The sequence below is a fragment of the Orbilia oligospora genome (genome assembly GCF_000225545.1).
Source record: "Orbilia oligospora ATCC 24927 unplaced genomic scaffold scaffold00078, whole genome shotgun sequence".
NCBI lineage: Eukaryota > Fungi > Ascomycota > Orbiliomycetes > Orbiliales > Orbiliaceae > Orbilia > Orbilia oligospora.
In genome coordinates, this window is record NW_011645635.1 from 1452978 (window position 1) to 1467650 (window position 14673).

General features: G+C 44.0%; 3 protein-coding genes across 3 annotated transcripts; all 3 read left to right on the forward strand.

The window, feature by feature from the left end:
* Window positions 1-3597: 3597 nt before the first annotated feature.
* AOL_s00078g433 (uncharacterized protein) lies at window positions 3598-4922 on the forward strand (the record flags this gene model as incomplete). Its single annotated transcript, XM_011123696.1, has 2 exons — window positions 3598-4669; window positions 4756-4922. The coding sequence occupies 2 exons, from the start codon at window positions 3598-3600 to the stop codon at window positions 4920-4922; spliced, it is 1239 nt and encodes a 412-aa protein (XP_011121998.1).
* Window positions 4923-6089: 1167 nt separating this feature from the next.
* On the forward strand, window positions 6090-7637 carry AOL_s00078g434 (uncharacterized protein; the record flags this gene model as incomplete). The annotated part of the gene is made up of 3 exons (XM_011123697.1): window positions 6090-6237; window positions 6318-7123; window positions 7200-7637. The coding sequence occupies 3 exons, from the start codon at window positions 6090-6092 to the stop codon at window positions 7635-7637; spliced, it is 1392 nt and encodes a 463-aa protein (XP_011121999.1).
* A 1135-nt stretch (window positions 7638-8772) lies between these two features.
* Window positions 8773-10862, forward strand: AOL_s00078g435 (uncharacterized protein; the record flags this gene model as incomplete). The annotated part of the gene is made up of 6 exons (XM_011123698.1): window positions 8773-9063; window positions 9197-9462; window positions 9558-9798; window positions 9886-10021; window positions 10159-10521; window positions 10618-10862. 6 exons carry the CDS (start codon window positions 8773-8775, stop codon window positions 10860-10862), a joined length of 1542 nt encoding a protein of 513 aa, XP_011122000.1.
* Window positions 10863-14673: the final 3811 nt, after the last annotated feature.

Sequence of the window (14673 nt, forward strand, 5' to 3'; positions counted from 1 at the left end):
CGCTTGAAGACAAGCCTCAACAGCTATGATATTTCATCCCCCCCCCTTTGGATGGCTCTTTCATAGAAGAAAGAGCTCTAGAGTTTTATTACATTATGAGAAATGAAATACAAGACAAAGGAAAGGCTGCATGCAATCCCCCAAATATGCAAATGAACGTGACTGGTGGGAAATTCAACCGTTTCATGTGTTTTTCGAATTCAAACACCAACATCCAATGTTATCACCTAACGAATACGCCGCCACCAATGATTATCGTTTCAGGACAACTACGCACTTTTAAACGAAATAATAGACATAAGAGTTGGTCATTCCTTTGGGGTTCCTTTATAGAATAGAATCTATTTACATACTTTACGCGCGTGTTTTGAGGCGGCGAACATGAATCACATCGAGTGAGCTGAGGTCATTCTCATGAAGCGGACTTCGAGCTCAGCCGTGTGTTGTCCTCCTCAAACTGCAACATAGTCAACACACCTGAACCCTTGTCTCGTCGCCAGACTCCTCAATGCAACTGTGCTGAACCCATAATTTCGGCTACTGTCTACATGCCCCACATGCCTGCGCAAGGGGCCTAGAGGCAAAGATCTAATTCTATAATTTGATCCTTTGTCATATAATTAGGGTAATATGGAAATCTAGCTGCTGACACATGAGCACATGTGTGTCGCGCTGTATCTATACATCGTCGCTTCATTACATATACATTATCGATCAAGCTCAAGGACCCGTGGTAGTCTCAAACATCGTCTCTCCAAGCTTTCCCTGAACCAGGCCGAGACATGCAGAGAATGCATAAAAGATGTATGTATAAACTACATAGTTGATGCTATTACGAAACTAACTTTAAAGGAAATTTTGTGTAGGTTTATAAATGCATAGTCCAGAGTTGGATCTAGAGGTGTCCATCGCGGCGTCGTGGTGTACCCAATTATAGGAGTAAGTTATCCCACTTACATAATCAGGCGAGTCGTGAGACGAACACTAATTCCAAATTATGGCACTATGCCTAGAACTAGTACTCGGCCAAAAGAGTAGTGCTCTAATTCGGTCAAAGAAAATTAAGTATGGAGCGGTTACCCATACTTGTACGCCTTTTCTGCAAACCTGATGAGACTACATGCGGTCAATATCTAGCACAAATGCCAAACTACATAAATATCAGTTCAAAAAGAAAATATAGCGCGGTTGAGATACCGGTCTGTACAGCGATGCTAAACGAACCTCGCAATACTGTAACCGGTCGCACTAGTTAAAATGGAAGACTGACTTGCAGGGCGATATTATCAGCGCAAGATATATATACATTTCTCCACGGCAGGTGGCAACTATTTGAACCACAGGGATATCAATTCAATCTTGGCTTGATTTTCCCGTTTGTAAGAGCCGAGCTGAAGAGGTACAAATAAACGATTATGAGACTTTAAGGTACTCTACTATCGCCACCGCACGTAGTCAGCTCTAGCTCTCTCCCCTCTCTCGTCGGGTTAGTTGGCGGCAACTACCAGGATTACTCAAAGAGCTTCAGGCACATCCGGATCAAGAGGCATTTCGACACACCTTATTTTTACCCAAGCTGTTCATCGAGGGCAAAAAATACTTAAAATCAACTGCTTTATCGAATCCTTAAATTTTGAGAAACAAACGCTTCATTACAGTCGAAATGAATTTTACCTCTCCAAAGAAGAACGTTGTGTCCCAGTGTCCTATCCCTTCCGTGCATATCGGTTAAGCAGGGAACCTTATGCGCCAAAGCCGTCCTTGCAGGTTTAGTAGGTAACTCACATTTTCATCCTGCATAATTGGCATGACCCAACAATGACGACAGGGTCCATTTCGCAGCAGTGTGAGCGGATCGAGGTGAATCGAACATGCTGTACGCCTATCGAACGAAATTTCGGGATTTCCAAAGTGGGTCTGTGAAACGATCTAACATCCTTCCTCTTTGTTTTCTCATTTTACAAATTTTCTGCTTAATTTTAGCTTTAGAAGCTCGAGAATATTCGTTGGCTATGTAATGCGACCAGGGCATTAAAGAGTCCTATCGTCATCTTGCAGCCCAGGTTTTAGTCCTAGGAAAATCAAACTCTGGACCTCTTTTGGCAACTAGCGAGAACATGTGTCGCTGGAGCGAACCCGGGGAGAATTGTAGTTTCGGTATATCGCGGGCAAAATCCTGATTTACTAGCCATGCTGAGGATAGCCCCTGCATGATGACGCACTTGGGATAAATTGAAATTCACCTTTTGGAGCAAAGAGCACAACTGAGCACTCCAGCCATAAGGCGCCACGAAATTTCACAGATACTGTCCATTTGGGCGGTTACTTCCAGCCCGAATAATTCGGCGAGATCTTGAACAGATTAAACTCTCTCGAGGATCCGGGAAAGCTATGCGACACCGATAGATATTGATTCATACCATCATCTGGTGTAACGAGTTAGCGAATGACCTTCAACAAAGGGCTATACTAGAACCAATTCAGGAGATATGGATACCGCAAGCCAGGCGCAGGACCCGATCGCATAAAAACAGTAACACCGTGTGATTCGATCGTCTTCAAAGGAGTTTTGTCAGTCCTTGTCACGCCTAAAGAATGGTTGTCGCACTCTACGCCTGTCTCTAAGCGTTGCAAACGTCTCCATACATACCTTACCCCTGTAGGTACTCCGTCGAGTTTGGTGAGACCAACCACCAATAGGAAACAGGGATAGCTGTTGGATCTAGTCATCCCCTCCCGACCGCAATACGTCATACGACCTCATCATCCTCCCCATGCAAGCTGATGCAACAGACCTAGAGCAAGAAAAGCTTCGTTCAGGTAATTCGCCATAGGAACATGTATGGAGATATACATTTTTCCATCTCCGAGAAGTCTTTCCTTATTTTTTTTTTTGGTTTTTTTTGGGTTTCCACGTCGGCGGTCATTTGTGATGATGGAAAACTAGTCTGAGGCCGACCACACCAGGAGAAAACCTGGGACTTAAGCTGAATCCTGAGTAGTGCGTGTGCGCAGAGAAGCAGAGGGCAGAGATATATAAAAGTGCAATGCCGCTCCTCCGAGGCTGCATATATCCTAATCCCTTCTTACACCAACTCTTTCAGCGACTTCCTCCCTGAGATATCGATCCTTCGTCAACGTCAGCTCCGTTTGCTTAGCTTAGTGGTGTTGAGTCTTAACCTGCGCCCGGTCCTAGTTTAATCCTACAAGCTTCTAGCCTTTTACGACACAGCAACACAGCTTTCGAATTGGTAAAGGTATGTCATATGTTCTTCCCTTGGGCAGTTTACTTCTTCATCCATGCATTGCCTGCCGCTTGTGCATATTCCTGAGGCTGTATCCGGGACTATCTAAACCGGAGTTTCCCCTCATTTCCTCTACGCAAACTAGTGTGTCACCTGTGCCACCTGGAGCGGCTGGAGTGACCCAGTACTCGATCCTGCCCGCTATCTATATATTTGAGATCCTGCTGTCGAATTATTTCTTCGAAATTTCTCTGACATTTTACTTTTCTTCCTTCTTTCTAACCTTTAAATCTTGCTCCCAGATACCTATTTTATTGGAGAATATAAAATTATAAGCTTTTGCATACCAAAAATGACTACCCGTCACGAAAGTGGTAGATACCGCCGGGGATCCGTCGACGTTGAATTCGACCATCGGGATAGAGATTATCATGGCCCAGGTTTCTACGAGCACGATCATGAATACCGCGAGGTTGACGTCTACAATCCTGACCGCGAGCGTGGTCGTGAGCGTGGCGGAGAATTAACTCGATTCTACGAGCGGGAGAATCGGTCGTCTGGTGCTTTGGTCCCAGTCCGCCAGGAAAAGATTATCGAGCGCGACCTCTACGAAGTCCCACCAGAACCTGAACCAATCATCCCCATCCGCGAGGTTGAGATCGATAATGTTATCAAGGTTACCGAGCATGAGCATGAGCATGTTCATCATCACAACCACATCCATATCGACCATGCTGCCATTCATATTGTCGCTGAGCCACCATGCCCACCCCCACCACCACAGCGACGCGAGGTTATCGCTGAGCGTGAGACACTATTACAAGTTCGTGAGCGACGATATGGCGGAAAGTGGAACGCTACTGGAAGACTCAGTCTCGACAAAGACTATCATCTTGACCATCATCATCATGACCATCACGAACACCACCACGAGGATCATTCCAGGAGCCGAAGTGAATCCCGGGACCGTGAAGTAAAACGCACCATCGGTTACGGCCGCTATAGAGAGCGTACTGAGGGCGAACAACGTTACTCATCTCCCCGGAATTCTTCTGGTGCTCTCGTTCCTGCATCCCCGCGAGGATCCGGCTTCTTTAAGGACTTCAAGGCCGAGCAAGAAGGCTGGACTGTCATCGATGTTCCCGGCTCTGGACGCAGAATCACCCTCGAAGGTAACGCTGACGTATCCTGGAACTCATCATCTTTCAACGCCAATGCCGGCATCCGTCGCTCTAGCAAGCATCGAGAGCGTACAGCTAAGGGTGAGCTTTGGACCGAGGTCACTAAGGATCTTGTCTGTGCTGAGGCCCTCGACGAATTTGGTTACAATTTCGAAGAAACCGATAACTTTGTCTACGTCTTCGATTACCTCCACCGCGATCAAATCCAGGACTTGATCGAACTCACAAAGGACATTCGGCGTGGTAAGTCAAAGAGCCCTCCGAGTTACTTGAATCGGATTAAAGATTATCTCTCATTATCTTGAGACTAACATATTTTCCACCAACAGAACGTGTTCGGGAAATCGAACGAGACGCACGCTACGAGCGTTCCCAAAGCCGCCCGAGAGATAGTGGTGGCTTCTATGAGCGTGATAGGTTTACCGAGAAGCGTGACTATACCCCCTATGGTGAACGTGATCGAGTTAGAGACACACGTGAAGCCATCTATTACTAGATGCTAGACGTTGGCGAGTGATACTATATATTAATAATCTTCCTCTCTTCACTTCCTTTTCCTCTATATTATTTGATATACATCTTTTTTATCATGTATTTCTTTTCTTCCGCTCAACTAATGAAATGATTTTATGACGGATATACCAAGTTTGCAATCTTTCCTGTTTCTCATTTCCTGACGGCTATTGATGTTTGTATTCTCTTCCTGATGTTTGTCTGTCTCCTCCCTTTCGTCATATATATACTTTTACTTCTTTACTTCATTTCCCTCCATACAACCGTTTTGTTTGATCTTCGGGTTTTTCAAACGGTGCTTTCTTCTTAACCACAGCTTCGGCGAGCTTTTGTTTCCTTGGGGGCGCTTACGCGATGCCATTTGGTTGCCTATCATGTAACGAATTTCATTTACTAGAATCGAGAATGAATTTGACCAAAAAGTTGAAATACAATAAAGTCTTTTCATAACCCAAACCGACATTAGTAATTTGGCAAATAGTTTAAGCGTGCGGTTTTTCGGTCATATGGTCCCGAAGATATTTTCCCACGGCTGGTACCTGCAGTAAATAATTATGCCTATATGGGCTATGTAAATCTCCTCGATCCTTCATTTTGGTAATCAGAAAAAAGAAGAGCGGCACATGCAGGAACCGGAGTATATCTGTATCATTCGGATGGAACTATTGCTCATACCATTTCCCGCATGATTTGTATAAGCCCTGTGGAGATTCTGAGCCGTCTTCCAGCCGCATGAGGTGCCCATGTGGCCATCCGCTTTGAAGACTCGGAACTCCAGCAAACGTGGATCAAAACCACCCCGTGGTAATGAAATACAAATTGATCTTAATCGTGCGGGAAAAAGGACCCCTTGACCTGCCGAAGGAAATTTTATTCTGATACCCCGGTGAAGTTTGATTGTAATTGCTGGTTGAACTGTAGCATGTAGGGGTCATGATAGCTAGCCGCAAAGAAGTGGCGGGTGTTATGTGGCGCCATGGCGTCGGACAAACGGTGGCTTGAGCGTCCCCAAGAAAACACGTTTCCCAAAAGACACACCGCCAACATTACGTATCTCCTCCACCACGACCCATCAACCTCATCCATTACCACCACCACAGCCGATTCGGGACCCATTGATTGGGTAATTTGAATCTATAGAATCTCAATCATGGGGTTGACTCTTCGCAGCGTCCTTACGGCGCTGATTTCGCTTGTCTCGTTATCGCAGGGTATCTCGTTGACCGGTCCGAGAACCCTCCTCGTACTCGAAGACGATGTGAAGACACAGTTTCAGACATTAATTAGCGATCTTGAAGGTATTTTATACAAGTGCTAGCCAATTGGTTACTTCCAGTTGATCGCTTTGTCCAGTGTATTAACTAACTTTTGATATCAGCCCGCGGCTTCACAACCACAACCCACACTCCCAAATCAACTACCCTGTCTCTGTTTCAGCATGAGGAACGCGTATACGACAATATCATTATATTTCCCACCAAACTCAAGGGTCTTGGGCCAAACCTCCCGTCTTCTTCCTTCCTTAAGCACGCCACCGCCGGCGGGAACATCCTCATTCTCCTCCCTTCCTCAGAAGACGATAACGTCCCCGCCGCTATCGCCGAGCTTGCCACGCAGGTTGACATCTTCCTACCACCGAAAGGATTTGCCGTGGTAAATCATTTTGATCTTGCGGATCAAGTTGAACCAGAACATAATACCCTTCTGGTGGACCTCCCAAGCTTCCAATCGGATACCAAGAACTATTTTAATAGCGGTGAAGATAAAGCTGCGAAACTGTTATACCGTGGTGCTGGGCTTGCTCTCGGCAGTTCTCCTCTTGTGCAACCTATCCTTAAGGCGCCGCGATTCGCTTACTCTTATGATACTAAAGAAGCTTCCTCCTTCGCCGACGATGAGAATGTATTCTCTGCTGGAAAACAGCTGGCCCTGGTCGCTGGTGTTCAGACTAGGAATAATGCCCGCATTACATTTGTTGGTGGGGCTGATTTGCTCGCCGACAAGAGCTTCACAAAAGTTGCCAGGACCAATCAGATGAGTGGAAACAGGGCATTTGCAAAGGACGTGACCGCATGGACATTCAAGGAAACTGGTGTGCTTAGGGTTGATGGTATTGAGCACTGGGGTGAGGAATTCGGACAAGGAGTAGTTAATGGAGATGTTTACCGGATTAAGCACGATGTGGTACGTATCCCGCCCCTTATATCCGATTATTCCGAGTTGGTGAGGAATTTGGGCTAATATATGGACGTTATAATAGACATTCTCTATCGCGCTGTCGGAGTACTCATACGACCACTTCCAACCTTATGTCGCTCCAGCAGATGACGCTGTCCAATTTGAATTCACAATGTTGGACCCATATTACCGCATCCCATTATCCGCCTCCTCTTCACCACTGACACAACATAAGAACTCTACAACCTACTCGACCACTTTCAAAACCCCAGACCAACACGGAGTTTTTACTTTCACTGTAAACTACAAGAGACCATTTTTGAGTAATGTACATGAAAAGCGCGCCGTAACGGTCAGACACTTCGCACATAATGAGTGGACAAGGAGTTGGGGTATCAGCGGCAGTTGGCCCTGGATTGCCGGTATTTGGGTCGTTGTTGTCGGATGGATTGGGTTCGTGGGACTATGGCTTTGGAGTAAGCCCGTCGTGGCCGAAGGGAAAGGGAAGAAGAAGCAGTAGATATTCAACCTCATAGATATCTCAGCGGGTGCATTTTGGAGATGGCTTTTTAGCAAGTTTTTGTTCGCCCTTTGCATTATTGATAGTGTGTAATCGACATGTGGACGGTTGGGGCAGTGTACCAAGCTTTTAGCTTGAAGCGTTCGGATTTCTTTCTTATATGTCATACATTTAGGCATAGCTTCAAAAGTACTAGTAATTCAACCAAATACGATACGTCTTTTTACAAGCCGCATCCTGAGGCTGATTTTATGACCATATACATACTTTGGTTACCCTTCATCAATTGCAAGCTAATCATCAACACGAGGTTGAATTGGTAGAGGGATAGATGTTCAAAATGCAACACTCACCCACATCTCGATCGAGTGGTCAATATAGGTTCTTAGCTGGAAAAACTATGGTATCCACAGAAATCCTTTCATTCATATATAGCTAAGCTAGTATATAAAATGTTGCTCCTTTAGTTGATGTTTTATCAGATCCCCCGCGAATATCTAGAATTAGGTGTACATCAGGCGAACAGGTGGTGTTTTAATTTTCAAAAGCTGACAAAGGCTACGCCAATGCAGACTCCATATTGTGCCACGCCAATGCATCATCTGTAAGTACACCACTCATGCGTTTGCCCATCGCATCGATATCGACGATGAATGTTAAACCGATTGCAAGCCTGTATGTAGTTCATTATAGTACGCTACGTAGCCAAGGAATTCAGACAAGTCCCTTCTAGCCTCCCTTTTTTCATTATAGTTCTAAGTCTTTCTTTCCTGATCCCGGTGGTCTCTATAGCGTTTTGACTATTTGCTCCGGGATACTGGTAGTATATATACTACTATATACACACCGAGCCAAGAATCAAACAGTGCAGTGGTTCCCCCTAGGGCATGACTGTGACGTGACTTATTTAATCAAACAGCGGTAAAAACACGCCTGCCTGCCCTCTGGAGACGGTAGTTTATTCTACTATTATATATACTGCATACTGTATACACCCAGATCCCGACCCATTCGATCGATCGATCGAATTCATCGACCTTCAAGAGAGTTGAGAGTTCAACCTAACTACCAGACTCGCTTCCACTAGAGATTCGACATATATATACAGGCCGAAGTATACACTTTATCTATCACGATGATGCCTACGAAGATAACTTCGAACTACCCACACTGGTCCCGCGGGGCGAGTCTTCGCGAGGAACCAAATCCTCACGATTTGGTAATTGATATCACGGATCATCCGAAAATTACGTTATTTACCGATCCCGCCGGCCAAACAAACGAGCTTGCTTGGGAGGTTAATCGGGCTCTTGAAGACGTTTTTCGGGTGGGGAGAGCATCTGCAACTGGCGAGAACGGGTGGAAGTGTCCGTTAGAGTATGAAAGTCATTTTGTTGAAGATGTAAATGGGAGGAAAGTTCTTCAGGTAGTTACTTCTTTTCCCTCAGTCGATGTTATATATTAATATTCCGAGATATCATATTGAATGGCTGGGGGTTATACACTTATTCATACATTTATGCATTTATAAACCAGCATCTAATACCTTTATCATAAAGTTAGCTATAAAAGCCGCTGTCAACGACGCAACAGCACCCCCCGAGGTCGCTACCGAATTTTGCCAAAAGCTATTCACGAAGGAGGCTTTCCCGCTTCTCAGTCGAGTTTCATATTCTGGGATATTCGGGATCTCACCACGACCAGGGACTGTTTTTGAAAGTATATGGATTAGCAGTTTCGCTGCTAGTGCGTTAAAAGAACGCGAGCGCTTGGACCGGCTTGGATTGATATGCAATCATTCTACACCCCGAGTACGGGGGCGATGGTAAGTTTGAAATACAACTGACCTACTAAAAATGGTTGCATTGGTTGATCATGAAATTTCTGCCTATGCATACCTTTCTTACTCTACCATACCAGGTTGATTAATATCTGCTACGCATTATCCATTATCTTCACCTTTTATCAATTCGGCTCATGGACCGCGGAGTGCTTCATCAATTGTTTCGGTATTCACTCGATATGGGATGACCCTTACATGTACGCCTATAGCTACCATTCAAGATTGATACCACGTAGCGTCAAAATCTTCAGAATGGGGCTATTTAATGCTATCTATTTAATTTTGCTTTGTGGTTTCTTATTCGGACCGACATGTGCGGTAGGTTTAGTAAAGATGTTCAACTTCCTAATCTTAGTTTACCGTTAACTAATTTCGTACTAACCTTAAATTACTTGGGGGTTATAGAATGATTTCGAGGCAAAGATACGGGATAAAGAGTTATACCAGAAACTAGAGCATTTAGACTGGAGAAAACAGTGTGAGGACGCAACAAAAGTGGCCGATGAGGTAGTATGTTGTTTACAGCAGCGTCGGATGGGAGGTATGTATAACCATTTCCTATGATCTACCCCCCCCCCCCCCCAATGCTTCTAGCCATCGCCTCCCCGATATTAAATTAGGTAGGTAGATTATAGAGAAAAATATACCTTTAACATCCCGATCTTCACAATTCCTTAGACCCAACAAACCCCATCCCGTCACCCACCATATCCACAGACTACACCATTGGAGGTAAACTATGCACCCTCCTACACTTACTCCCACAACTCTACCACCAAAACCAAGAGATATCACATATACACGACCAAATCCAAAGAAACGACCAATCCCTCGCGAAGCTATACTTCATCATTGCAGCTATAATCGCCAGTGTTTTTAGCTGGTTCGGGAGATTGAACGCTACTGCGCCACATTCTACTACCGCAACAATTGTTATAATTGTAGCTGGTATCATTTCAACAGTGTTATTTGCGGTGCCCGGGGGGTATATAGCTTGGAGAGCGGAAAAAAGGAGGAGTATGGTCGAGAAGTGTGGGGATGGTGAGTGCTCTATACCAGTTATATTATATCATTCCATGATATCTGAAATTATAGGGTTCAATGCGCTAATCGTTCTATATTACTATATTTGGATAGTAAATAACCAAATACTGGAAGTATGGAGGTCAGTACAGAGGAATTATTCCTATTTGGTATGGGTTTATGCCACAAACCATGGAACACCAAGGTTCACGACAGAAGGTTTGGAGAAGCAGTGGAGTGAATGGGTTACGGATGTTGACGCAGCTGGTCCGAATGACATTCTAAATCCTGAATTCTCGGATCAAATAGGAGAGTTTGGTCGGTATCTTGCGGCGGTTCAAGATGAGATATTAATCTAGAGTGAATCTTTCGGCTTTTTAACTTTTAAGCTACTGTTAATTTTGTAAATTTATTTATTCTTATACGTATACACCTCGAACTTTTCAGACTGGCTTTAATTAATTTTAATTGCTAATTTTAGGCATCCTCTTTCTCAAGTATACAAACCTACAAGCTATATTTCATCCATCAGCATGTAAAATTAGAGATAGCTAGTGTAAAGGGAATATTCCTAACGATATAGATATATTTATAATATCAATTAATATTCAGCTATACAACTACAATTAACAATACCACATGCAAAAGTTCCATTCAATATCGTAGTTCGCATGTTTGAATCTCTGGCTCCGAGACTATGTTTGAATCATAAAGGGCATCGATAAGAATTAACTGCACAACTCGACTCGCGGCAAAAAGAGATAGTATAGTATAGCACAGCGGATATGTAGCTAGCTACTAGTACTTAGACGCCTGGATATATTCAATGCTAACCCAGATAGTACTCCATTCGTGAATCCAAACCATTTCAAATTTGCAAAAAAAAAAAAAAAAATAGACAAAGAAAAGATCCAGTAACCGCCAACAAACATGATATGTATCGTACAGTGTTTCCTCTTCAATATCATCATACTTTATAGCCCATTGATTTTCACATAAATTTACCAACAGGTTGTCCCGTTACAAGACAAACCAACAGGGTCGCAGGAGCTGTTTCTATGACATAGCTACTATCTCTATGTGCATATATACCAAATACGGTAAGATCCCCAATCAGGATAGGAATCCGCACATCCGCACACCCTTCCGTCCCCCAAAAAATACACATATTATTATTCTTATAATTATCACCCCCGTCGATCCTGAAGCGTGCTTTTGTTCAAGACTGAGTCCATAACATTGGGTAGTAGTAGTAGTAGTAGTAGTAGTATCTGGCTATAATAATAGTAAAAGTACATAGTAGTAAAGAATAAAGGTATAGAAAAGCCCATCACCAGTAATACATTTCCTTTGAATAATGAAGAGGGAGAGATGAAAAAGGGCCCCCCCGCGGAGGATTGGAATCCTTAAATGAAGAGCAGCTGTCATGTATATTCGCTCGCTAAAGGTGGTCATCATGGGCCGAAGAGAGGAGTGGGACTGAAAACACTGACAGAGAAGGGAAAAGAAGGGAAAGAAAAAAGAGGGAAAGGAAAGGAAGAATTCAAGAAAGACAGAAAAATAGAGATGTCATAATACAGGAAAGGTAGTGTTTGGTCGTTAGGTATGAAATTGGAGAGTCGTTCATGTCGATTGGTTTAGAGGTCGTTAAATTTCCCGAGAATATTGTTTTTAATAATAAAAAAAGGGTTGGTCATTTGTGGTCGTTAACTTTCCGGGGTTTCCATTTTGCAAGAGTATTTTCGTAAATTCGTCGTCATATGTTGTTATTCCGAAGGTGGATATCGAGTTGATAGAAAGACAAGGATAAAAATGAAACGGGATATCGAGGTTCTTTTCGGGGGTTATCAAAAATATCCGATTGCCAAAAAAAACTCCTAGCCATAAGAAGAAAATGAAAAAGCGGAAGAAGAACAGTAAAAGAAAAAAGAGGTATGTAACTCCCGCCAATGATGTATTCCAAAGAAACTCGTTCATAAAAAAAAATACAATGGTGATCAAAATCGTATCGTGGTATCGTAGCAATTGCAGGGGTGATGGCTAGCTGTAGCTCGGGCGTAGTTAAACCACCGGTCACCGACCATGGTTCCAATAGTCAAGCGGCACCAACCGAGCTCATGAGAGCTAGGAGATATATATCTTATGGTTTAATAAAACCGTCTCCTTCGTGACCTCTTCACCATAGCTTGCTCAATAGCACTGTATGCCCTGGGTAGGCATGATAGGCTTTCGATGAACTCCTCAGCGTGGACACGGAGCTGGTTGGAGGCGAGGAAGAGTGTTTCAAGTGTTTGCTAGTAACAATACAACAGCCACGTCAGAGATCGAGAAGACCCAATAACATAGAAGACTAGATATTAAGGATAAATAGATAATACCTTGGTGGTCGATGTGGTGTTATCATGGTACGCAATCGAAGAGGCCAACTTGAGAATGTCCTGTATTCACACACGCCACCATCCGTTAACTCCGATCAGGTGATCAAGACTGATGAAAAGAGCGGGGAAATGGGAAGACAAACATCTTCTCTGTATCCAAAGTCGAGACATGATATCCTGCTTCCGTTCATGAAAACGGTTGTGAAGTTATCACTGGTGAAAATGTGGTGATTCTAGGTAGTTTTGTTGGGTATGATGGATGGATTGAATGAGGTTGGTCGGTAAGTGGCCGGGGGAAGCTGTGATGTTTGCGTGGTTTGGATATTCCTATTTCGGTAATTGTTGGTGGGTCCTGTTGGTACGATCAAGAGCTCAGAGCAAGCAAGCTACCGTGGAGATCGGAGCAAACGGGAAAGATAGATGAGGGGATGAGGATGGTATCGATGAGATGGAGATGGAGAAGAATCAATTGAAGTGATCGGAGTGGTCAATTGGTTCGTTTAAGTGGTTTTATGTTGGTGGAATGGTCAGGAATCGAACGAGCGGGAGGACAACCGCAGCGATTTGATCGGTAGGCTTATGTTAATGTGGCCAGACAATTTGTTTCGTCTCTTTCGATCGAAGAGCTCTTCCGTATCCTTTCTCTATCTCTATCTCTCCCTTGTCTTCTTCTTTATTCTCGTTGGTTGTTACATGCAATTGGATCTGTGATCCTCTCACACAAAATCGGAGCTGCAAAGAACCCTTTTTGTCGCCCTGTCAGAAAAAGAAAGCCGGATCGCGGAAGGAAAAGGTAATCGATTGGATTGGTCGGATTGGGATTTCTTAGAATGTATCTGATGGCGGGTGCAGAGGGTTCTACAGGAACTAGCTGTTGTGGGAGGGTTCTCAAGCAACAAACAAGGCTATAAAACAGGAATAAAAGGCTCGCAGAAAATATATATTCTGCAAGTGAAAAAAAAGGTATCTGCCGTGTACTAATAATTATAAATCGAATGGAAGGAAGAGGGGGGATAAGAGCTGAGATGCTACCGCGTGTGGGACGAGGCAGAGGTCTGTGTGGTACTGAATGGTATACACAGTACAGTCGTCTGTGTAATAAATCGGATTGAAATGCCGGAATCGATATCCCGTGTACGAGTGCTCGCGCTTGTTGGAAGGATCTCGACTTAAGCTCGGAGAATTTAAAATTTAGCTTTAGATTATGTTCTTTTTTTATTTTAAGAAGGGAGATTTGTGAGATGGTGAACGCGAGCAAGGTCACTTGATTGATTGATGTGAGTACTGAAGAGATATTGATATACAAGATATGGAAGGGAACCCGAAATCAAGTGAGCACCTGGACAGTAGTAAGTAAGTAAGTAAATAAGGTCTAGTGACTGACCGACTGAATGACAGCGTGGGAGCTAAATACAATACAATCATATGGGGGGAATTTGAAAGACATGAGAGAGAAAGAGAGAGAGAGAGAGAGGTTGGGGGTGGGCTGTTTCAAACAGCTGTATGTATTCGCTGGCAAATCTGCAGCTAGTATTGATTCGACGTCTCCGCGTTCTTTTTCAGTTCGATGCGAACAAATATGCAATGCACGACTGCTTGCTGAAATTAATACATTACATTGGCTGTGGGGGGGTGTGGGCGCCGTTGGATGGAGTGGATTGAGGAGGGGGCCAGGCTAATGCATAAGGCGCATGGAGTGCAGGCAACGTGATTTCTAATTCTCGATGTAAGTACTTACATACAAGTAAGTACTACTCAATACAGAATATCGAGGCCGGAAGAGCTGCCCTTC